This window comes from Schistocerca americana, chromosome 11 (genome assembly GCF_021461395.2).
Source record: "Schistocerca americana isolate TAMUIC-IGC-003095 chromosome 11, iqSchAmer2.1, whole genome shotgun sequence".
Lineage (NCBI taxonomy): Eukaryota > Metazoa > Arthropoda > Insecta > Orthoptera > Acrididae > Schistocerca > Schistocerca americana.
Window position 1 is genome coordinate 47,486,199 of NC_060129.1, and position 27,053 is coordinate 47,513,251.

The window sequence follows — 27,053 nt, forward strand, 5'->3', positions numbered from 1 at the left end:
AAGACAGTTCGCCCTTTCTCAGCTTATTAGATACTAAATCTTTAGGTACTCCTTTCAGCTCTCTGAGATTTGTTCTGTGGGATAGTGTTTACCTGTGAAGATCTTTGCAAACCTTGGCATACTGGGTGAGGAAGTTATTGTCACTACAGATATGCTGTCCCTTGGTAGCCACACATCAAGGGATGGATTTTTTGGTGTGGAAACTTCTGCAGTTATTGAAAAGCGGGTACTGGTTGTGGGTGGTGGGTTTAATGTGAACATATGTGTGGATGGAGTTATCAGAGAGAAGGGGGTCAGTGTCTAGGAAGGCGGCATGCTGGATACAGAGGACCAGGTGAAGTTGTTGGGAGAGTAGGTGCTGAAGTTATGAAGGAATGAGAGGAGAGGGTGTCTTGCCTCTGAGCCCAGATCATAAAGATGTTGTCAATAAACTTGAACCAGACTAGGGGTTTGGGGGATATAATAGGTTAGGAAATTTTCCTCTAGATAGTCCATAAACAGGTTGGAATAAGAGGGTGCCATGCTGGGTGCCCACAGCTTTGGTACAGATACATTTGTGTACCTTCCAATCTGTTGAGAGGCCAGACAAACGTGTGGTTCCTGAAGAGGGGCAGCAGCCTTTTCAGTAGTTGCAAGGGCAACAGTCTGGATGATTGACTGATCTGGCCTTGTAACAATAACCAAAACGGCCTTGCTGTGCTGGTACTGCGAACGGCTGAAAGCAAGGGGAAACTACAGCCGTAATTTTTCCCGAGGGCATGCAGCTTTACTGTATGATTACATGATGATGGCGTCCTCTTGGGTAAAATATTCCGGAGGTAAAATAGTCCCCCATTCGGATCTCCGGGCGGGGACTACTCAAGAGAACGTCATTATCAGGAGAAAGGAAACTGGCATTCTACGGATCGGAGCGTGGAATGTCAGATCCCTTAATCGGGCAGGTAGGTTAGAAAATTTAAAAAGGGAAATGGATAGGTTGAAGTTAGATATAGTGGGAATTAGTGAAGTTCGGTGGCAGGAGGAACAAGACTTCTGGTCAGGCGACTACAGGGTTATAAACACAAAATCAAATAGGGGTAATGCAGGAGTAGGTTTAATAATGAATAGGAAAATAGGAATGCGGGTAAGCTACTACAAACAGCATAGTGAACGCATTATTGTGGCCAAGATAGATACGAAGCCCACGCCTACTACAGTAGTACAAGTTTATATGCCAACTAGCTCTGCAGATGACGAAGAAATTGAAGAAATGTATGATGAAATAAAAGAAATTATTCAGATTGTGAAGGGAGACGAAAATTTAATAGTCATGGGTGACTGGAATTCGAGTGTAGGAAAAGGGAGAGAAGGAAACATAGTAGGTGAATATGGATTGGGGGACAGAAATGAAAGAGGAAGCCGCCTGGTCGAATTTTGCACAGAGCACAATATAATCATAACTAACACTTGGTTTAAGAATCATGAAAGAAGGTTGTATACATGGAAGAACCCTGGAGATACTAAAAGGTATCAGATAGATTATATAATGGTAAGACAGAGATTTAGGAACCAGGTTTTAAATTGTAAGACATTTCCAGGGGCAGATATGGACTCTGACCACAATCTATTGGTTATGACCTGTAGATTAAAACTGAAGAAACTGCAAAAAGGTGGGAATTTAAGGAGATGGGACCTGGATAAACTAAAAGAACCAGAGGTTGTACAGAGATTCAGGGAGAGCATAAAGGAGCAATTGACAGGAATGGGGGAAATAAATACAGTAGAAGAAGAATGGGTAGCTTTGAGGGATGAAGTAGTGAAGGCAGCAGAGGATCAAGTAGGTAAAAAGACGAGGGCTAGTAGAAATCCTTGGGTAACAGAAGAAATATTGAATTTAATTGATGAAAGGAGAAAATATAAAAATGCAGTAAGTGAAACAGGCAAAAAGGAATACAAACGTCTCAAAAATGAGATCGACAGGAAGTGCAAAATGGCTAAGCAGGGATGGCTAGAGGACAAATGTAAGGATGTAGAGGCCTATCTCACTAGGGGTAAGATAGATACCACCTACAGGAAAATTAAAGATACCTTTGGAGATAAGAGAACGACTTGTATGAATATCAAGAGCTCAGATGGAAACCCAGTTCTAAGCAAAGAAGGGAAAGCAGAAAGGTGGAAGGAGTATATAGAGGGTCTATACAAGGGCGATGTACTTGAGGACAATATTATGGAAATGGAAGAGGATGTAGATGAAGATGAAATGGGAGATATAATACTGCGTGAAGAGTTTGACAGAGCACTGAAAGACCTGAGTCGAAACAAGGCCCCCGGAGTAGACAATATTCCATTGGAACTACTGACGGCCGTGGGAGAGCCAGTCCTGACAAAACTCTACCATCTGGTGAGCAAGATGTATGAAACAGGCGAAATACCCTCAGACTTCAAGAAGAATATAATAATTCCAATTCCAAAGAAAGCAGGTGTTGACAGATGTGAAAATTACCGAACTATCAGCTTAATAAGTCACAGCTGCAAAATACTAACACGAATTCTTTACAGACGAATGGAAAAACTAGTAGAAGCCAACCTCGGGGAAGATCAGTTTGGATTCCGTAGAAACACTGGAACACGTGAGGCAATACTGACCTTACGACTTATCTTAGAAGAAAGATTAAGGAAAGGCAAACCTACGTTTCTAGCATTTGTAGACTTAGAGAAAGCTTTTGACAATGTTGACTGGAATACTCTCTTTCAAATTCTAAAGGTGGCAGGGGTAAAATACAGGGAGCGAAAGGCTATTTACAATTTGTACAGAAACCAGATGGCAGTTATAAGAGTCGAGGGACATGAAAGGGAAGCAGTGGTTGGGAAGGGAGTAAGACAGGGTTGTAGCCTCTCCCCGATGTTGTTCAATCTGTATATTGAGCAAGCAGTAAAGGAAACAAAAGAAAAATTCGGAGTAGGTATTAAAATCCATGGAGAAGAAATAAAAACTTTGAGGTTCGCCGATGACATTGTAATTCTGTCAGAGACAGCAAAGGACTTGGAAGAGCAGTTGAATGGAATGGACAGTGTCTTGAAAGGAGGATATAAGATGAACATCAACAAAAGCAAAACAAGGATAATGGAATGTAGTCTAATTAAGTCGGGTGATGCTGAGGGAATTAGATTAGGAAATGAGGCAATTAAAGTAGTAAAGGAGTTTTGCTATTTGGGGAGCAAAATAACTGATGATGGTCGAAGTAGAGAGGATATAAAATGTAGGCTGGCAATGGCAAGGAAAGCGTTTCTGAAGAAGAGAAATTTGTTAACATCCAGTATTGATTTAAGTGTCAGGAAGTCATTTCTGAAAGTATTCGTATGGAGTGTAGCCATGTATGGAAGTGAAACATGGACGATAAATAGTTTGGACAAGAAGAGAATAGAAGCTTTCGAAATGTGGTGCTACAGAAGAATGCTGAAGATTAGATGGGTAGATCACATAACTAATGAGGAAGTATTGAATAGGATTGGGGAGAAGAGAAGTTTGTGGCACAACTTGACCAGAAGAAGGGATCGGTTGGTAGGACATGTTCTGAGGCATCAAGGGATCACCAATTTAGTATTGGAGGGCAGCGTGGAGGGTAAAAATCGTAGAGGGAGACCAAGAGATGAATACACTAAGCAGATTCAGAAGGATGTAGATTGCAGTAGGTACTGGGAGATGAAAAAGCTTGCACAGGATAGAGTAGCATGGAGAGCTGCATCAAACCAGTCTCAGGACTGAAGACCACAACAACAACAACCTTCCAAACAGAGTAGTCGTGGTTGTGTGTTAGGATAAAATTAGTAAAAATTATGAGTAATGAGGTAGTGGATGAGTTGGTGAAGGAAGTGGCTGCTGTCATTGCCACGAGAGGCTAGAATACAGGCTACAAAACCCTTTTCAGTTGGAGTGCAATAAAATGCTACAATGGAGTGTCCACGACTGTTGGCTGCTCCATAGTAGCTGGTTTTGTGTTCCCCCTGAAAGAATTTCAGCCCTAATTTCACCAACACCTCCAACCTTGTCTGAAATTTAGCCTCCCATGTAAAAGATACCACCCACTTTCCTCAGCAACTCTGAGTCATCCACGTTCTTTTGCCTCCTAGATCTGTACTCATCACTCTTGATGCCACTATTGAACACTACCTCTCCCACTGTCCTTCAGTCTTCCAACCCACCTCATTTCTCATAGACCTTATTAATTTATCCTAAAATACAACACTACTACTACTACTACTACTACTACTCTGAGGAGAAAGTATACCAACAAATCTGCGGCACAGCCATGAGCACCTGCATGGCACCCTCCCTGTTTATGGGCCATCAAGAGGAAACTTTCTACCCTCTGAAAACTGTAAACACTTGGTTTGGTTCAGGTTCACAGACATCGTCTTCATGATCTGGACTCAGGACCAAGACATCCTATCCTTATTCTTTAACAACCTCAACACCTTCTGTCCAATCTGCTTCACCTGGTACTCCTCGACCCAGCATGCTACCTTCCTAGATGCTGACCCCCTACTCCCTGGTGGCTCCATCCACACATCTGTCAACATTAAACCCATCAACCAGCATCAGTACCTGCATTTCAACAGCTGCCAATCCTTCCACACCAAAAAATCCCAACATTACACCATATCTGAACTGACAGCTACTCCCTTGCTAGTATACTAAGGTCGTGCAGAGACCTTCACAGACAGGCACTATCTCCCAGACTCTGTCTGCAAACAGATTTCCCATGCCATATCCCACACAAGTCAACCCTTCCACAACCCCAGTGCTCAACAAAGGTGTGCCACCTTCGTCACCCAATATCACCATGGACTTCAACAACAGAACCACATTCTTCGCCAGGGTTTGATTAACTCTCATTCCACCCTGAAATGAGGGACATTCTAACCAAGATGTTTCTCACTCCCCCTAAAGTGGTGTTCTGTCACCCTCTCAAACTCTACAGCATCTTAGTCCATGCTACTGCCAATTTCAGCCCCTTACCACAGGGATATGATCCCTGTGGAAGACCTAGGTGCAAGACCTGCCCAATCCACCCACACAGCACTTCCTATTGCCGTCCTGTCAGGCTTGTCCAATCCCATCAGAGGCTGGCTACCTGTGATAGCAGTCATGTCATTTACTGCCTCTGTTGCAGTCATTGCACAGCTTTTTTATATTGATTGATATGACTACCAGCCAGCTGCCCAGCAGAATGAATGGCTACCACCAAACAGTGACCAAAGAGCAAAGTAATCACCCTGGGGCACGACATGCAATAGAACATAAAATGTCTGATTTTAGTGGTTGCTTAACAACCCAAGCAATCTGGATCCTGTTTTAACTGCGACCAGGACGGTCGCGGGGTAACAAGAATGGAAGGCGCGGTGGGACCCGTGGAGTGGTGCGAGAACAACAACACAACTGAAGAGGACGGACATGACCAACGTAGGACGGAACGAATACAAGAAGACCGAACAACAGAGTCACAAGGAAACAGGAAGTAAGCAGTCTAGTGCAAAGCGAGGTGTAAACCGACATAAGCGAGATTAGACTGACTGGCTGAGCGAGTGGCCGGCGTTTAAGTACGCTATCGGGGGCACCGCTATTGGCCACTGGGACCACGTGTTGCACTGTGGCGCTCACACACTAAAAGCGGGCCAGGAGGCGCGCGCCACCACAGCTCAAGGCGCGATGGTGCAGAGACCGCTATGGGTCTTCAACGTCCATGATGTCTGCTGCGGATTCAAATTCCATGGGGTGCGGTACCAGATCCCTCCTCCGTGAAACTTGCGCGTACGGGTGGAAACGCCCCGGACGGTGCCAAGGTGGGCGGCAGTGGGAAGAGGAACTGGGCGTATCAACCGCTAGCGGCGGGGAGGAAGGGACGTCCGAGGTATCCATAACAGCCGATCCAGGGTCCAGGAGTTACTAAGGCTGCTGCTGAGGAATCTAGGGTGGGAGGGATTGAACTGGTTTGCCTAACCTCACTCAACTGTTTAAATGTTGTATTACTATCATTTTTAAGCTGTACTATTTGATTAACTAGCTCTGAAAAGCTTCCTCAGTGGAAACCTCTTGTGGTGCTGACTCTGACTTTGTACGATTTCGTGTCATCATTTTACGAACTATTAGTTACACAATCTTACTACACTGAATGAAAAAGATGCTGAAATATTTTCAACAAACTCTTAAAATTATGAGAGAAAATACACTTCTGAATAAAGAAATATTAAGACTGCTACGCAAACCTCTATGCTTTCACACATTAAACAATATTAACTGTGGACATTTAGTGACTGTCATTCACACCTCGTATTGAGCCAAGGTTTTTTTTTTCTCTGATACCAAATGTAATAGTTCTGACACTAAATGTAACTGGGTTTTTTCTTTTGATGCTAGTCAGTTGTCAGGATGAGCATTACTGCAGAGGTCCTTCGATTCTAAAGCATTATGTCAAGGCGAAAATAATAAAGAAATTAATTTTTCTCTCTTAACAACATGTGGGCAGGTTGGGTTCTTCCTTGGCTCGGGTATGAGGTAGAATGAAACAGCATTTTTACATAACTTTTAGTGAAAGTTTTATACAACTCTTTGCTTACTGGATGTTCTGGCTCGGAGAGCGGCAGCGGCGGCGTCTGATTAGGCGTGGCAGTGTGTATCTCGTGTCACCATCCTGCCTAGTTGACTGGAGATGCGCAACGCGAGGTGGCCCGTTTGATTATTGAGAGCGAAGTCGTGCATCAGAGGGTAATACCTTGGATGTGGCGTCCCAGTGTTTTTCTCTAAGCGGCCGCGTATGTTGTGCGTCGGCCAGCGGAGCGGCGCGGCGGGGGAACGCCAGTGTCCCGGACTCGAAAAACGGACTCCCGCTTGCCAGTCTTCGGCTGTCAGATCTTCATCCCAGCTCACAGGTGCCTGCTGATGTGAGACCGTCTCCTTCGCGTCGTCACGAGTCACCTGGGTACCTAAAAATCAGACTTCAAATACCTTTTAACCCCTGTTTTCTGGCGCCGAGGCTGCTGCTTGCTATTCTATTGCAGCGACGGACTTGGTGCGTCTGTGTACGATGTAGTCTCTTCTTGCATGACAGTCTTCAGCACCGAAACTGACTAAAAACTACTGCTACTCTTTGTCGGGTCCACTGCATCTCACGTATTAATTCACTTCACTTCACTGGAGGTGAACGACTTCACGGTCATTGCCTCTTCGGTCATGTTGAAAAGCTTCTCGAAGAATCTTCTTAACGTCGGTCATCGACTCTTGGAATATAGGCGGGGGCCTTTGCTCACATGTGACAACTGAGAAACACCTGAGCCGGTCGGGCGATGCCCTGACAGCTGAATCGACAGCGTCTGCTTATGTGGGGAGGGCGATGGCTTCTGAACTTGCTGACTTCACGGTCATTGTCTCTTCTGATCTGCCCGCTGTTTGCCAGTATGTAAATCTCTAAACTATACCAAGTTTTTCGTTTATTTTCTAATTTCTACTTCACTTTGATTTCACTTATTTATTTACTTAAGTACCACTCAACAAAATAAGTGGTGTAGGAAAATTAATTTTGTTCATTAATATTCTTTTCTTTTGGAAGTATAAATTTGCTGCTCTTCAAGCAATGAAGATATCCCCTCTTGCCAACTACGTAAAATCATGTTGTTAGGCAAGTTATTAACAGAAACCTAACTGGTTTCACCATGTGTGGTGACTCCTGAGCAAGCCGATGCCAACTCATGTCAAAAGGGATTTCCTTTTGAGTAATCCGAGGAGCAGACCCCTTGAGTTAGTTTTGAGAGGGTTACAAGCCAATCTAGCTTGAATCCTGCTAGCCAATAGATGATGCTTTTAGTCACTATTTGGTAGAGCCCTCAAGTCTTCACATTTATCTATAACTAGATATATATTTCTTCAGCCAACATATAGTGCATGATGGAGGATACCTTATGCCACCAATGATCATTAACATTGTGTCCCACTTGCAACTGGAATGATGGAGAATTGACTGTCTATATGGCTCCATATAAACCTTGTGAGATATATGTTGGTGGCAATATATCGTTCTACAGTCTGTTCCATATGCTGGTTATCTTAACTTACTCACTAGCAGTTTGCAAGAACATGTTCCTTCCACAGGAACCTAAAAATACTGCCCAGTTCCCATCACACAGGTCCCACTACCTGTGTAGCCACTTCCTGTGTATAGTGGAGCTCTGACCTATTAAGCAGAACCCAGAAACCCACCACCCTATGGTGCAAGTCAAGGAATCTTCAGCCTACATGGATGCAGAACCATCTGGACCCCTGATTCAAGCCATCCACTGGTCTCTGTACCCAAGGACCACAGTCAGTTATGTATACGATGCTACAGATGGCAATCTCTGCCTTCATCTTGGTCTTTACTACTTCAGCTAGCCACTCAAAACCATAGAGAATCTCTTCCAATCCAATGCAACACATCTTTTTAGTTAAAACATGAGCCACTACCTGCACTTGGCAGCACCCTTTGTTTTTCATGATATTTGGACACACCCATTCCCCATCTAGGATAATGCCTTCGAAAATTCCTCCTTATATGTGCACAGTGCACAATGGATTCCTTCCCCTCTTCCGCAGCCATATCCCCTAATGTTGGAACTCCCAACTACCAGTAAACCCCCTCTCTGTGAATGCCCAGACCTTGTGGGCTGAGTGGCTTGCTCTGGAAAAGAGTGCCTTCATCTGGCTCAGGGATTTTGTCAGCCACAAACAGCACCCAGAACTTGTTTGTCGTGCTATCTGTGGTGGAACTCTGATCAGCCCCTCAGAAATTCTTTTGCTGGAGTTACCTACCACTTGACTGTAGGTGATGGGTCACCTCCAGTGCAGGCAGTTCAGAGGAGGGCCACAGTAGTGGACCAATTGGGTGGACGTGTGGGACATAGTAGATGTCTAGTCTTCCATAGTGATGCCCATTGGCAACAGCCTCAAGCTGTTTGACCAAAGCCAACACCACCTGGAGCTGTTTGCTAGGAGTCACCAACACACAGTTAATAGTGAGAGACCTGCAGTACCTGTCTGATAAATCATTAATTCACCAAGTGACAGCAACTTAATTACACAGCTTTACAACATGCTTTCAACAGTAGACAGCAACAAAGTGACACATTTACCAATTCAGCCCCTTTCCCACCAACACAATCACATTTATAAACTAAGTACTTCTCAGCCCTGCTTTCAGGCTTGTATTTTACACAATAGCTCACATAATACAAGCAGTGAATATTGAATTAATAATCTGAAAATAACAACACTATATAGGGTGTCTTTTTCCACCATTTACAAACTCCAGGAATTGATTGATGAGAGGATATAAAAGAGAAAAGATCTTATGTCCAGAAATGCATGATTTCCATGCCAGAGACCATTTATTAAATCATACATTGTTTCATAGATTGTGGTCTAATATGTACTGTACCATCCAGCCACAGTTACTGTATGCATGGTTTCCTACATCATGCCATAGGATCCTCTCCTGCCATAGTAATTGGTAATGTCTCCGATTCACTTCTCTTATCCACTCACCTTGTAGTGGATGTGATACAGCATTGTACACAATCATTCGATATTCGTATTGAGAGCTTGCAAACATGTTTCCTTACAGAAAGGCGAATGGCGACGGCTAGCAGGGTTGTATCAGGAGACCTATCCCCACCAATAACAATCACAGCATTCAATGTTTCCAACAGTGTTTCACTATCTAAGACAGGGTTGCTTCAGGAAGCAGGAAATCATGAAGGACGTACCCAAAATATGCAGACACCAGACTTAAAGGAAAATGTAGTTAACACTGTGGAAGGCCATTGCTGTGTTAGTTCCAGACAGTCGGCCTGCCAGTACAGTGTAACCCAGATGACCATGTGGAACATTCTCTATGACAATTGTTGCTACCATTAACTCTTAAGACAACAGGGCTTGCTTGCTAGTGACAGATTTTCCACATCAGGAGCAGTTCCGTCTCTAGTCCCTTCACCAGACAACCACAATTCTAAGATTTTTCATCCATCCTATTCCCAGATGGTCACCTTTATGCTCAGTGGTATCTTCAGCTTTCGTAACGGTCATCTATGGGACAGTATGCAGAGCCCCCGTGGTATGGTGACAATGAATCATCATGATCAATGGAACAAAGGATTATGTGGCTGTATATGATGGTGTTCCAGCCCACTTCACTGTTGATGCCTAGACCCATCACAGTTGTCTCCACTGGTCGATGTATATGACTGGGGGGGGGGGGGGGGAGGGGGGCAGTTGCATGACCTGCTCATTCACCAGATCTCAACCCATACAATTTCTGGTTATCTCAAAAGTATTGTATACACAGAGTCCATTCCAGATGTGGAGACATTGCAGCAACGTATTCATGCTGCCTTTGACACTGTTTAGGTGCAGCTTGCCGAAATGTGAGACAGAACGTGCTGCAGCACATACTCACATGCAGTGAGCCACATGGAAACTATTTCAGTACTTATTGCAACTGTGGCAGCTTGGTACAGCACATACTAGGCCGCAGTCTCTGTAACAATGTATGATTAAATAAATGGTCTCTAGCATGGAAACCATGCATTCTGGACATAAGTTCATTAGACCTTCTATGTTCTGTATCGTCTTATCAATCAATCCCTAGTGTTTGCACACAGTGGAATAAATCACCATGTATAAATGCCAGCTGAGTGAGGTTATTTTGTCTACTTACAGAAGAGGACTGCACAGGAAACGCTGGGGAGGTATAGACTGTATGTAAACTGAAAATCGAGTGACAGTTGTAGTGGGGGAAGTTGTTTTCCCTGGAAGAACATTTTAGTTGCTGTACTGGATGACACAGACAATTTCGCCCTCTACCAGTGTAGAACAGTATAGACATTCACACAGATTTCGTCCATATGTTACTTTTATTACCATTATTAATGAAGTGTTAACACATGTGGAAAAGAGATGAAACACCTTCACGCCTCTCCTCCCCCTCCATCTTCCTCCCTCTCTCCCCCTCCACCTCCCCTATGCCCATGCCATGGGCATAACTTCACAGAGTGTCCTGCTTTTAATTTTTGTAACAGTGCTGTTACGAAAGTGGGTAATTTCCTGCAACTTACTTTCCATTGTGCTTCCACTCAACACATCCACTCTTCACCCTGTTGCATATCCACACACCCCTCGTATATAATTTATCTGATAATACTAGTGTATTGCACTTACATGTGGTACAAGCATTTAATATTTGATTTTAACCCATTCCATTTAAAAAACAGTAAATATATACCGTTAAAACTATTTTTTAATACTTGCTTTTTCCCATCCTCTGCCATAGTATCAATATAAATCCATCCAGGCGATAACAGCGTCACCTGGCAAGGAATGGCTGCTTGTCACACATGCATTGTACATGTAGTATCAGTGAGCATCCTCTCTGTGTAGAAGGGGGAGGGTGTGTGATCTGAGTTTGACTAAGGGCAGATTGTGATAGCCCAGAGGCTCAGCACGAGCATTTCGGAAACTTTATGACTTGTCAGATGTTTGATGAGTGCTGCAATAAAACCAAGGTGAAACAACATCCAGACATCATGGAGCTGGGTGGCCTGCCCTCATTACAGATGTCAGATGTCATAAGCTGGGCAGACTGGTAAGAGGATGGGCAGCAAACTGTGGCAGAACTAACATTAGACTTTAATGCTGGGCAGAGAAAAGTGTGTCTGAACACACAGTGCACAGAACACTGCTGAATGGCCTCTGCAGGCTATTACCCTTGAACATGCCAGTGTTAACATCACATCATCAGCAACTACGACTGAAATGGGCAGGTGACCATTGGCACTGAATGTTGGCACAGTGGCAGTGTATCGCATGGTCTGCTGAACCCCGATACCTTCATCATGCCAGTGGGAGGGTGCAGATCTGTTGTCTTCCATGGGAGCAGTTCCTTGTCTTGAAATCTGTACAATGGGACAGACACAAACTGGTGGCGGCTCCATTATGATCTGGAGATCATTAATGTGGCCATCCATGGATCCAATGGAACTTCGACAGGGCACAGTGATGGCCAAGGGGTATCATACCCTAATAGCAGACTACATACGCCACTTCGTAAGTCATGTTTCGTGACAGCACTGGCATTTTTCAACAAGATAATGCAACATGTTACAAGGCCAGGAGTGTGATGGAGTGGTATGGAGTGGTTAGAGGAACACAGTGGTGAGTTCCAGTTGATGTGCTGGCTCCCTCTCCCCCAACTCGCAAGATCTGAACCCAATCGAATACATCTGGGATGTGATTGAACATAGCTCCAGACCTCATTGGTCCCCCCCTCCCCAAAAAAACCTCCCTTCAAAGACCTACCAAGGCTCATCGCTTCCACGCCATGATGCCTTGCTCCTGTTATACATGCCGAAAGTGGACATACTGTCTTTTAGTTATATATCTTTGTGTTGTATATCTTTCTGTTTTTAGTAATAGTATCTAGCTTTGTAAAACAAGAACAGCTAGAATTATTACTGGCTAGCTGGAGGTGGGAAACAGAAATAAAGATAAGTGAATCATCTGAGACGTGTATTACAAAAGACTGATCAAAATTAATTGAACTGATATGACTGGGTGAAATTGGAATGAGGTTCTCCATAAAATTACCAAAAAAAGGCATTTGCGGAAAACACTGATGGGAAGGGACATTGTAATAGGATGTGTATATGAAGACAACAGAGAATATCTTTTGTGGTACTAGTCGGAGCTGTAGAGGGCAAAAACTGTAAGGAATACACATTGGAATATATCCAACAAGTAGTTAAAGAAGGTGGATATCATTGTTACTATGAGATGAAGAGATTGGCACAGGACCACAAGTCATGACAGGCCACATCAAACCAGTCAGAAGTATCTTCCCCTCCCATGCCCAAAGAATACCAATTTTAATGTTATATATGTCAAATAGGCACTGTAAATGGCGTGTAATTGTGTGCATTTTATGTGGTGCATAGTGGATCCAAATGAAGTAGCACAAAGGAGGTGGCTCAGAACTGGTAGATTGTGTGTTTTTTGAGAACTACTGGGTGATCAGAAAGTCAGTATAAATTTGAAAACTTAATAAACTACGGAATAATGTAGATAGAGGTAAAAAATGACACACATGCTTGGAATGACATGGGGTTTTATTAGATCAAAAAGAAACAAAGTATTGCTAGACACGTGAAAGATCTCCTGCGCGCGTCGTTTTGTGATGATCGTGTGCTCAGCCGCCACTTTCATCATGCTTGGCCTGCCAGGTCCCCAGACCTCAGTCCATGCGATTATTGGCTTTGGGGTTACCTGAAGTCACAAGTGTATCGTGATCGACCGACATCTCTAGGGATGCTGAAAGACATCATCTGACGCCAATGCCTCACCATAATTCTGGACATGCTTTACAATGCTGTTCACAACATTATTCCTCGACTACAGCTGTTGTTGTGGAATGATGGTGAACATATTGAGCATTTCCTATAAAGATCATCTTTGCTTTGTCTTACTTTGTTATGCTAATTATTGCTATTCTGATCAGATGAAGCACCATCTGTCAGACATTTTTGAGGGTTTGTATTTTTTTGGTTCTAATAAAACCCCATGTCATTCCAAGCATGTGTGTCATTTTGTACCTCTCTATCTACTTTATTCCGTGATTTATGCAGTTTTCAAATTTATACTGACTTTTTGATCATCTCGTGTATGCTATACATCAATCTGCACAGGACTTTGTAAGAACACTGTGACATAATGTTTATTCCAGTATCAAACGACATGACCGTAATGTCTAAATGAGATTTTTGAGCTCAAACATATGCTTCCTGACACCTGTTTAAACAAGTACTGCATTCACAAGCACCTGAACTACAAAACTGTTTTTGCAATCGTCAGATGTTTCTACAATATTGCCTCTGTGTTGTGGGTAACCGTTGAAAAATAGTTCTATTGGTATCACAAATACTCAGACACATGCTATAAAGTGGCATGCACAGTTTAACTGTAGAAGCAATTGGATGTTAGTGGGTAGCAATGTGACCTTTTAACCACATTTATGATGGCATGTTGAAAAGTAATGCCTACAAATTTATGTGAAAACGTATACAGATTTTTGGATAAAATTTCATAAACATTCTACATGTTTATTCTTCATCTCTAGATATTTATGTCGCAACAAAGCCACATTGGCAATGAAATCATTTCTCCCAGTGAGTGATCAGTTCATTGATACTGTCACAGTAGGCTGTTCAACTCTGTTGATGGAGCCACAGCCTCACCTCTACTTGCACCACTTCATCACTATAAGACTGAATTCCTCAAAGATGTCTTTAAGTGTTGGCCTATGCAGCCGTCCACTTTGAGCTGAGGTTAGCGGCTCCGTCTGTTTCATTATGAGTGTGGACAACTGAATGTTTGGACATTACTGACGTTGATATAGTGAAAACAATGCACTGCATTCGTTCTTCTGTGGATTCAATTGAAGGCCCATTTTGACATTTACAAACTTGACTAGAACACACTATTTCTCATGCAATGACATAGTTCCATTACACACTGCAATGTTACACACTACAATTCAAAGTTGCATAATAGTAGTGTTGGAAGTTGTCAGTGAAATGGGAATTCGACCATGTAATGTGCATGATAAGTAATTCCTCAACTGATATTGAGAACAGAATAAAAATATTCGGCAGCATTACTTTTCAATGAGCCTCCACATTACGAGACAATGGGAGAAGTGCTAGGAATTTAACTAACACATTTCTTCAGTGTTTATAGATTTTTCCATCACAGGACAATGGTCACAGACAGAGGTTACACAACAATGTGAGGGAGTGTAGAAATCCAGAAAAGTTAGTGGGTGTACTGAGGAGACAGACAGGGACAAGAGCAAAGGTACAGATATGAGAGAGATGATGACCTGTACATTTAAAATGCGTACTGATTTGGGACAAGATTCTACGTGTCACCATGAATGCTCAACATAATATTTGACAGATTAATGGAAATAGCAAGGATCCCAACTTGATAGGGCACATGAAATAAGTGAGGTTTGTAGTCCAAAACGCTAAGAAGCCAGATGTGTTGACTCTTCCCTCAGGAGTGGTGCAAAGTGACCCAGTGCATACTGGGAATTTGATTTACAACCCTAGAGAAGTTTTGATGTGTGGGCACAAACTTACAGCTGGATATTAAATGAGGCAGCATTAGTACATTCAAAAATCTGAAACTATGAAAATGATTGTTACTTAATGTAGTGTGTCCAGCAATACTAAAATTTAGGCTTATATTAGTTACAGCCCCAGGGTTGGTTTATAAACAGAGTTCTTAAGTATTGTAAACACAACTGAGAGAAAATCTCATCTCTATCATCTTTGGTCCATTCTGAGACTCTGATGTCTGGACAGAGAGAAAAAACAAAAAGTGTTGGAAATGACATTGTTGGAACAGTGTCATATGCCAGAAAATATTCAAACCAGAGCTGTGAGCATGAGAAAGTGTTAGCATTACAAATGCAAACAGGATGAAATACACAGGGGATTTAATTAAATATTAAGGAAAAGTCGTTCAGTGGATGCAGGAAACGACACTGTAACTGCAGGCAAACGATAGTGAGTAGAAGAGGAAACGTGCTGACTGTCCTAGTTCAGTAGATCTGCCGTGAGATGTCAGTTGGTCTGCTTGTGACCCACAGAAGTATGTGTTACAATGGAAAAATCAGCAGACTGACTTACATTGTGGATCTTAGATACTATATGGAATACAGAGGGTTTTTTTCAAATAAGTTTTCTGCTCCAAAACCCTGTATTAGTGCTTTTGTTGCAAATATCCAGCTAACATATGTGTTTGTCTCACGTCAAACGTCAACGAAAATTGACATTTATGTTCAGTTTCTGCAAGAGACAATGAAAGTTCTACAGGAATGTACTGGCAAGCAAATTGTAACTTGTCCGAGCAGAAGTAGTCTTGCTGATGGGTGACGATTTTCAACTCGGAGACGTAGAGATACCGAAATGATGCTGCTGCTGGGAGAGAAATGCAACCTCTTTTCCATAAGTATTTAGGTATTTCGAAGGTACTATTGGTGGTTACTCTTAGCGCCAGTGTGTTCTTTCAGAACAAAAGCTTTTACTGTATAGATAGAATGCCTCCCCATTTCATTAACTTTTTGTGAGCCTGTGTGTTTTGTGCAAAGCATCACCAAGAGAATATAAGTGTGTCCACTAAGTTATTTATTTATCTAATGAATAATCCTGTTGATTCTGGAGAACTATCTGGTCGATAATTGTAGTTGATTATGCCATCGTTAAAAAGTACATCACTTTTATCACATCAACCACTTTTTATTCAATTTATGACACGAGTAGCGTACGAAAATGCCCATATTCTTCCGGTCTTGTCAACTGTGTTTGATGTTGAGCAAGGAACTTTAGTTTTTATGCCAGTAATTCCTAGACACTGCTGGACCTTTTTATTCAGTTGTGTACTGCGCCATAAGAAGTGAATGCAATAAGTGTCATTCTGGCTTGCTCTAGCTGGATAATGACTTGAATCAATATATGCTAGACATCACTGGGGGTGGCATTGTGACTCGAGTATACTAAAATAGGGTGAATACGATTATGCATCAGAGCAACAGATAGCAACACCAGAGCAATGATAGGCAAAGTTATTACTACAATTGTCTGAAGTATATACCCATAAATTGACGAAACAAACTTTCAGCAAAGTGTTATTGAAATGTAGCTTTCCTTGTGCTTTACTTCATCAAAAATCAGCATGTCTTTGTTTTCATTTTGCCGTTTCCGAAAATAATTCTTAATTGTTCTACAGCCTCTTGGTTAATTTTACATGAGCAATTGAGATTATTTACTTTTGGAGATGTTTCAGAACGTTGTTGCAACAATGCGTGCCTCAAACCATGTCTATATCCTTTGAGCTTCTAATTTTCAAGGGCATGCTATCCAGAGTAAATTCATTATCACATCACATAGTGCATTCTCTTGCTGTTTCTAAATTGGCATTTCTTTAACATGGTGGCAAATATGATTTTCTGTTTTTACGGAGTGTACAGTGATGTAGGACATTCGACTGAGCCATCTTATGGTTTTCATCTGAGACTTGCTTCTGGAAGAGATTGATTTTGGCATTTGCTGTCCTTAATTTATCACTTAATCGGACAATTTCCAGTTTCTGGCACATCAACATTGTTTTCATGTGATTACTACTCCGTTCAGCACTGATCTGCACCCTACATTTTCCTTTAGCAGAAGAAGCACTGGCAGACATTGAAACTGCAGCTTGTTTACTGTCTTCCTTCCACAGCTTCCCTTTAGGGAGTGCTTGACGGACAATTTTCTTTTGTGTAATATTTTCGACAGATATTTCAGTAAACTGGGAAATACACGAGGAACCACTGAGCCGCTCTGGTTTTAAAAGACCGCCCTTGTCTTACAATTTCAACTTATTTACTGACGATAAACATTTGTTGTTCCTCACTGAAATGTGAATCTCACACAAAACAACTCGGAGTCAGATTGTCTTTTCCAGGAATTGCTGTCAACCATTTTGAAAATTTTTGGAGAACTACAAAATATTTACCTTTAGTTTCTCTTCAGCCACATCGGTTCACTGGATCGAAAAACGTGGACATGTTTTGTTCGTTTTCTTCTATAAATACCAGTTACTATAACTCTCAACACCTCTTTATAATCACAGCCCCGGCCGCAGTGGTCTAGCGGTTCTTCAGGAACCGCGCGACTGCTATGGTCGCAGGTTCAAATCCTGCCTCGGGCATGGATGTGTGTGATGTCCTTAGGTTAGTTAGGTTTAAGTAGTGCCAAGTTCTACGGGACTGATGACCACAGATGTTAAGTCCCATAGTGCTCAGAGCCATTTTTATAATCACAGCCTTCAACTCTTAACCATTCACTCACAAGTCCGTAAACAAACTCTCAAAATAAGTTGAGGCAGAAGCAACATATGCCAACCGATTACATGTCAGCTTGAGTCTCAAGTGACAGTTGTACTCGTAGTTCTTGGGTATATGAAGATGGTACCTGTTCTTTCAGACATGTCCGAAAGGGCTAACTGGCCATTTGACCATCTTCTTCTATGTGGCTGCACAAACAGGAATTGGCAAAAAGCCGCGAGTAATGAGTTAGTGGGTAGGGGCACTATGAATATAGCGTGGGACAATAGGTTGGGAATGTGGGTCTCGTGGTAGGCATGCCAGAGATAAGTCCCTGCAGTTACACTATCATCTGTGTCCTTGGTGGCACAGATGGATAGAGCATCTGCCATGTATGCAGGAGATCCTAGGTTCAAGTCCTGATCGGGGAACATATTTTCAGCTGTCCCCATTGACATATATCAATGCCTGTATGGAGCTAGGGGTATTCATTTCATTGTAGTTCTTGGGCTCGCCGCCTTTCCAATCCTATGTTAATGCACAGGGAGTAAGCACACCCTCCTTCTTCTTGCCACGGGCAAACTGTCAGGTTACCAAAGGAAGGATAGGGCTCAGTAAGCACCGTGAAATACGCTATGTAATGACTGATTATGTGTAAAATTAGTGCAGTATGGCACAGTGTGAAATTATGGAGATGCATGTTGGCAGAATAGCTGCTCATTAAAATATATTTTTTTAAATTTTTTGTGTATGCGTGATACAAATCTCTGAAAACTTGTATCATATTTATAAAAAAAAAGAAATACTGAGAGCCATGTCATAAGTACAGAAGGCTGTAAGCATTTTTAACTGAGAGTTTTTTCTTTCTTTCAGTGTCTTGAAGATAACTTGGGAATCTCTCATCCAAATGATTTTATCAAGGAGGATCCTGAACTAAATTTGGAGGTATGTAAAGCTTAGAATACTGTAAGCATTTGCATCTCCGATTTATTGCATGTAGGGTGATAAAAATGTATTTGTGTAATTGCTTAATGTAAGGAATGCATTCCTGTGAGGCAGGCATAGATTATGAGTTTTCTTGAGCTAAGTGCAATTAATAATTTTACAGTACTGTTGTGCTATTCCACTTATTGTGGATTAGCAACTGTTATTTGATAATTGTTCTGAATAGAATCTGAACAGAATTTGTAACAATGTGTTTAACCATATTTTCAGTGACCCTTCTGAATGTTAAATATTTTGCATACGTTTAAACCACGAGAGTGCAGATCATTTGAAAAATATTCTTCCTTTCAGTAACTTATGATTCATGCATTGCAGAAGAGTACATTGCACATGATTCATCTTTTCAGTGAATCATTGATATTTGTCAGTTTGAACCAAAAATTTTCAAAGGTGCCAAAGGTATGAAGTGTGATACAATTTGTATGTGATAGATCACCCTTGCTACATTGTTCTTAGAATAGTTACAGTATGGCTACCTCAGTGGTACATGCTGATTTACTTATAGATTTGTCAGTCACAGAAAAACTCTAGGACCTATGCAGATAAATCCATGTATTACCTCACCGTAGAAGTCATAGCAGGTCCAAACTACAGCTTCGATAAGGTCTGCTTGTATGAAGCATAAAATTTAATCCAGTAAAATAAAATGTTGTGGTAATAATTTTGTCCACTTTGTGTAAGAGAAAGCGGATGGTTAGATTCATAAACTTCTCACAGGAAGAAGACATAATTAATATTGGGGAATATTAGGTAGAGTACTGAAAAACCTAATCAGAAGACTTACTATGCAAGACACTGTACAGTGCATGGCGGTGGGTATGTTCCACCACTGTTTGTCATTTCCTTCCCTTTCCCGCTTACAGGCAGAGCGAGGGAAAGGCAACTATCTCTTGCCTCCATAGAAGCCATAATTTCTCTTGTCTTTGTGGTGTCTGTAAAGACCCTCAGGCACATTGATATCTGGTGGTTGTGCAAGCATACCAGTCAAGGAAAAAAATTATCATGCTAGGGACAGTGCATATGGTATATAAAAAAAGAGTGAATCTGGCATAACTGGTTCCTGCATCACATTTTCTCTTCCCAAATTAAGCATTTGTTTGTTAGGCTTCATTCTGTTGTATATGCGTGGTGTAATAATAATTTTCTATGGGGCACAGGCATAGTAGTTTTTGCATATGGTATTCACTTTAGAGAATGTGTTCAATATTGAAATCAATTCATTTAGCAAATGTGTTCCTTTACTGTCACTGCTCTGATATTTTCCCACATTACGTCAGTTCACAATAAGAGGTAGATCGACACCTTGGACTATTAACTTAGTTGTTGGCATTGTGCTTCATAAAATCTTCCATTAGTAAACGTGCCTCTGCATCATTTCAATGTTGCTGCCTTCGTGCTATTGTGGGGAAAATTAATCTGGAATGCATAAATTTTAATTCCATTTCGTCCACTATCTTTACAATCCCCAATGCACCAGGAAAAAGTAGTTGTCCATGTTTACAAGTTCACCATCCATGACTGTATTATACCCAACAGCAACCTTACATAATTGATCTCCTCCCATTGTTATGTCAAAACTCACAATTTATTATTACACATCTAAACTCTCTTCTAGAATATTACAATCACTAAATCCTATTAATAGTTTTCTGTTTCAGTATACACAAACAGATGATTTCAGAATTAACAAAAGATACTAGATGAAAAAAACAGTAAACAGAAAAATAAAGCTCTGTCTATCTCTGACAGTTACGGAGGATACACAAAGTTTGATGCATTATAGGCAAATATTAGTGTACAAATCAGACACACAAACTTTCATTATGTTTCCTTTACAATACACACTGATCAACATTTACATCTGCAGTATGCTTCAAATGCCAGTTCCCTAAATTTTCTCAACATTGACTCAAAAAGAATGTCATCTGCCCTCCAAGGATTCCTGTTTCAGTATCTGAACCATATCCATAACATATGTGTGCTAATGAAAGCTAATAATTGCAAATCTAGAAGCATGCCACTGAATTGCTTCAGTGTCTGACTGGTGGGATGTGCCATTGTCAAGCATGCGTATGTTCCAACAAAAAAATTTTGGAAAACAGGAGTTCAAAAGAGAATATATGAAAATGGTGAGATAAAGGTGGGAAAATGAGATCAAAATCACACCCACACACTTTAAACCTGTGAAGAAGCTACAAAAATCGAATTTTCTGAACTCTGCTTTACGTGAGTTTCAGATAGACCATGTTGTTCTAACAAGTAAGGATACAAAAATTCTCAGTGTAAGAACAAGAGAGGAATTTTTTTAGTCCTTTCAACGTCTCTTGCTTATAAAGATTAGATTTCAACCTGTCAGGAAAGAAACACACATGAATAAATCACTCATCATTAATCCATTTTTCAACAAATTATTCATTCATATACCATGAATTGTAACAAACTTGCATCCATTATGAGATTGTGCTAACCACAAAGGAAGAGAGAACACAGGTAGTGGAACATTGCCTATGATCAAGGTTTAGTAGATGCAGGGGAACGAGCATTGGAAACTTTAAATGGTAACAAACATCAGAAAATGGCAGGAATTCTTAAAAGTATACAAAAGAATGTTCAAGGCTATAAAAAAGTGTAAACTGGGTCACTTGAAACTAACATAAAAATAAGAGGTTTTGTCTATTACTTTCACTCAGTTCTCGACTGTGTGCCTCTGAAAGAACAATTAGTTTTGGAAGCAAAACAATTCTGATTGAAAATCATCTGTTGAGGAACTGAAGGAAATCAGTACTTTTCAAAATAACGAGTCATGTGCAGAAGACAGAAACTCATATTAGAAGTATGGAGATATGGATACTGAGCAACAGTAATCTCACACAAGCAACTGGCAGAATTATGTTAAACACTTGTAAAAGTGAAAAAATTACTGAAGAGTGGAAATGTGCATTAATTGATCCTCTTTATAAAAATGAGATAAAACCAGTCTGAATAATTACAGAGAATTTCACTGCATCCAGTTATGTCCAAGATTCCTTAAAAAGCCCTGTGAAGGCAACTGGACGAACAAGTAGGCCTATTAATAGGAGAGTATAAGGCACGATTTTGCAAATGCAATCGTGTAGAGAACAGATATGGGAACCAAAGTCAATTTTGCAAAGATGACGATGTGTAAATACTGTGGCAAGTTATGCCAAGTGTCAGAAAGGCTTATGATTTGACGGAAAAAGACTTGATTCAGTATGTCAGAGGAATTCAAAATTGACAGGAAAACAGTGGCAGTTACCCAATAGACATAAATGGGTACAACACTAGACATTAAACTGATAGGAGAAATTTCAGAATCATTTGAAATGCACAACAGTGTGCAGCCAGAGATCCACGATCCACTCCAACTTAATATAATTCTGAAAAAGTTATGAAGACATATGGGAAGGAGATAAGGGAATCCAAATCGAAATTAAAAAAGAGCAGAGCATTAACGTGAGGTGTATGGCTTCTGTAGACACTCTCTATTCTAAGATACTGTATAGAAGCCAAACTTGTCCTGGAGAAACTTCATAAAATGTCAAAGAAAACTAGTCTACAAATCATCTGTGAGAAAACTCAGTAATGGACAGGAAGCCTACAGATAATCTCTCCATTATAACTTGGTATGAGGAAGTATCACAAGATACATACATTAAATATCCAGGAGAGATCATCCAATCACCAAGACATTTATTTATTTATCCTATTCTGACAAGGGCCATCAGGTCTCTTTTGCATTGGACCAGGGTTTCCCACATACATCATAATTACCTAAGAAACAACAATTTTAATATGACAAATAGTATTGAAATGATATGAGTGTCTGAAGTGGCAGTGTAAGTAACACTGACTATGAACTAATAAAGTTAATAATGACAGTACTAGTAGTATTACAGCTGTTGCCACTAATGTGGTGGTGGTAACAGTAGTAATGACAACAATAATAGTGGCAGGAATAAAAAGGATTTATAAATGTACAAGCTATAGTGAGTTCCATGGAAAGCAAATTTAAGAAGCCTTCACCATCTAAGAATTTTGAGAAAACAGGAAGATCTGGGTGGAGCGTAATTATATGCTTCCATGTCAGTTCAAAGAGCAAGTTAAAAACAGCCAAACCTGGGTATTTCAGGACGTTTGTAGAGGACACACAGTGGCGACTTTCTGTTAAGGGATGTGATCTCTATGAACATATTCCTCTTGTCTATCTTCATGATTGTTGGATGTGTGTAAGTACATTATGTGATAAATCAGAGCATGTGTATGCCCCTAATCCACCCAGTTGTCAGTTACATCTGTTGTCTTAAAAAGATGTGGTCTTCTCGATTTACAGAACTTGTGGACATAGTTGGTTGGAGCCACGTCTCTGACGGAAGTATCAGATGTAGGTCCGTGTCTTGAAATATGTGACAGACTTTGTTATGATGAGGTGGCAGAGATCGAACATTTGCGTGTGCAGTATGAAGTTTAGTGCATTTGGCTACAAGGCTCGTGAAGATACTAGATAGTAGTGACTTTAGGCCAGTGAGGTTATGAGAACAAAGCATACCAGAGTGCATTATGGTAGGGGAGCAAGGTTCCTTGAAGTGAAAGTGAGAGATATCTCCAGGAGGAGGGAGGTTTTGTGGCCAAGGCCACCATGCTTTGCACTGGTCAGTGAATGGTCAACTGAAGACAGGAAGAGAAAGTTCCTGAACAGAGCTAGAATAATCTATGCACAACAACTCCGAAAGTAAGATAAATGGAATGACAGAGTGCTGTCTTATTATTGGTCCTAATGATGAGTAACCACAGTAATATGATGATAAATTATTAAAGTAGAAATAAGACTGTAAATTATCATCTGAATCAGAGCCTTGTGAGCATATTGAAGTAATAGTGAATTAATGAATAGTATTGGTATTGGAGTTATGAGAATTGAGCAGAAAATTAGTACTAAAACTAATCCTAGACAAACAGATAATAATAAGAGGGGAAACTGTTGTAAATATAATATTAGTAAAACAAATTGTTTATATGTTGATAAATTATCAAACAAATTGTTTCTTTGCAAAATAAAGACCTGAATGTAAACACAAAAAATTAGTGGCAATAAGAGTTGACAAATTTTTTAGCTTCTGACGTCCAGACACTCCAGCTCATCTGCATTGCGGACTGATCATTCCTATTTTAGTTCTTCACCATTATCCTGCCATCGTTTGTCCACAAGTTTTACAGCTGAAGTCTTGGGATCACACTGTCCAAAACTTCAGTCTTTCAAAAGTGAGATCCTCGCTTATTGTCAAACCTAACTTCAGGAGTTTCTGGCTCAAAAGCTTGTCAGCTGATATGGAGTCATTATAAACAAAAAATCTATTTTAGAACTACTACTGGAATATCTCTTTGCTTTAGAAAGTACTGCGATTCATGGTCAAACATAAATGACTAAATGATAAGAAGGAAAGAAAAATTCTCAGGAAAATATTTGGACCAGTTTTCTGTGAACGAATTTGGATATGGAGTCCCTTTAGAGAGATTTATAGACAGACAGAAACAATAACCGGCAGCTTTAGATAAAGTGTCAAAATTTTGTGGATGCATCACAGGATGACCGTCGACAGGCTCACAAGGCAGATCTTTGAGGTAGCAAGCACTAGCAAAAGCAATTCAAAATTGGTCATAGGTACAGAAGAAGGTGGACTCTCACAAGATAACATAATAAATCGAAAAAGAGTCAAGAAAGACCATGAAACACACTTAAACAGCAACACATGGAAAACAGAAATGGATATAAATATTTGGAAGACCACAAGAGAGACCACACTACGTGATCAAAAGTATCCAGACAGCTGCCTGAAAAATGGCTTAAAAATTCGTGGCGCCCTCCATCAGTAATGCTGGAATTGAATATGGTGTTGGCCCATCCTTATCCATGATGACAGGTTTCATTCTCGCATGCATACGTTCAACAAGGTGCTGGAATGTTTCTTGGGGAATGGCAGCCAATTCTTAACAGGTGTTGCACTGAGGTGAGGTATCGATGTCAGTTGGTGATGCCTGGCATGAAGTCAGCATTCCAAAACATCCCAGAGGTATTCTAAAGGATTCAGGTCAGGTCTCTGTGCAGGCCAGTCCATTACAGGGATGTTATTGTCGTGTAACCACTCCGCCATTGGCCGTGCATTATGAGCAGGTGCTCGATTGTGTTGACAGCTGCAGTTGCCATCCCCAAATTGGTCTTCAACAGTGGGAAGCAAGAAGGTGCTTAAAACATCAATGTAGGCCTGTGCTGTGATAGCGCCACACAAAACAACAAGGGGTGCAAACCCCCTCCATGAAAAACATTGACACCATAACACCAGGACCACCTCCGAATTTTACTGTTGGCACTACATACACTGGCAGATGATGTTCACCAGGTATTTGCCATACCCACATCCTGCCATTAGCTCACCACATCGTGTACTGTGATTCTTCATTCCGCCATTGGCCGTGCATTATGAGCAGGTGCTCAATTGTGTTGACAGCTGCAGTTGCCATCCCCAAATTGGTCTTCAACAGTGGGAAGCAAGAAGGTGCTTAAAACATCAATGTAGGCCTGTGCTGTGATAGCGCCACACAAAACAACAAGGGGTGCAAACCCCCTCCATGAAAAACATTGACACCATAACACCAGGACCACCTCCGAATTTTACTGTTGGCACTACATACACTGGCAGATGATGTTCACCAGGTATTTGCCATACCCACATCCTGCCTTTAGGTCACCACATCGTGTACTGTGATTCTTCATTCCACAAAACAATTTTCCACTGTTCAATTGTGCAATGTTTTCGCTCCTTATACCAGGCGAGGCATCGTTTGGAATTTACCTGCGTCATGTGTGGCTTATGAGCAGGTGCTCGACGGTGAAATATAGGTTTTCTCACCTCCCACCTAACAATCATAATACCTGCAGTGAATAAAGATGAAGTCTGGAATTCCTGTGTGATGGTCTGTATAGATGTCTGCCTGTTACACATTACAGCCCCTTCAACTGCCAGCAGTTTCTGTAAGTCAACAAACGAGATCAGCCTGTACTTTTGTGTGCTGTATGTGTCCCTCCACGTTTCCACTTCACTATCACATCAGAAACAATGGACCTAAGTACGTTTAGTAGTGTGGTAATCTGGCTAAAGTGATACCCAATCACCTGACCAAGTTTGAAGTCTGTGGGTTCCGCAGAGTGCCCCATTCTGCTCTCTCATGATGTCTGATGACTACCGAGTTCACTGATATGGAGTACCTGGCAGTAGGTAACAGCACAATGCACCTCATATGAAAAACTGATATTTTTCGGGGTGTCTGATCAAAAGTATCCACATTGTGTATGTAAAGAAATTGGGAAGGATGTAGGAATAGGAAGAAAATTTTAAATTTAGACACTATCTCCTAAAAGTTAATGTATGAAATAGTAATAATGTCATGTGGAAACATCTCCCATAATTATCAGTGTGAGGAGATTAGCAATAGTCATAGGTATCTGATTGTCAGTAGACTTCACAGAAGTAATCTGCAGTAGCAGCTTCTGCTTTTTAATATGCTATGTGTTACAGTCTGCAACCCTCTAGACAATATGATTTGTGAAATACAATGTGTAGATCCAAGAATGAGTGAATGAATGAATAACTAACTAACTAACTAACTAACCTTCCCACCCTCTCTCTGACCAGGATATAGGCTACAGTGTGATTTCACACTGAAAGAGAAATTAAATTTATAAATGAAATAAAAAAATTAAGAAATAAATTCAGCACAAGAAAACAGAGTAAGATTACCCTATTTTACTGAAAGGGAAGTGATAGCTGTGGAACCATATCGTGTGTAGGTTCCAAAAAGGTTATATCCTGGACACGAATAAAGATACAAATGTAGGATAACTTAATGTTCAGATGTATAGCTATAAAGCTTTTATTTGCAGGGAACCATTCAATTTATCAGGAGCACATCTTCAATATGCATGCATGTGTAATAGGGTACTTTTTACAATTTGGTTTAAGTTCAGTGTTTTCATTCACTTTTGACAAAAGTTCACTATTCCTTCAACTGGACACACAACAATCACTGAGGCAATAGACTAGTTCC

The 27,053-nt window shown here is 40.9% G+C and overlaps 1 protein-coding gene across 4 annotated transcripts in view; it reads left to right on the forward strand.

The window, feature by feature from the left end:
* LOC124553792 overlaps nt 1-27,053 on the forward strand; it is a 69,684-nt gene that overhangs the window by 32,465 nt on the left and 10,166 nt on the right. For all 4 annotated transcript variants that reach the window (XM_047127771.1, XM_047127772.1, XM_047127774.1 and 1 more), the window contains one exon: nt 18,801-18,872. In XM_047127771.1, the coding sequence (XP_046983727.1) occupies nt 18,801-18,872 (72 nt within the window). The remainder of the gene's footprint in view (nt 1-18,800; nt 18,873-27,053) is intronic.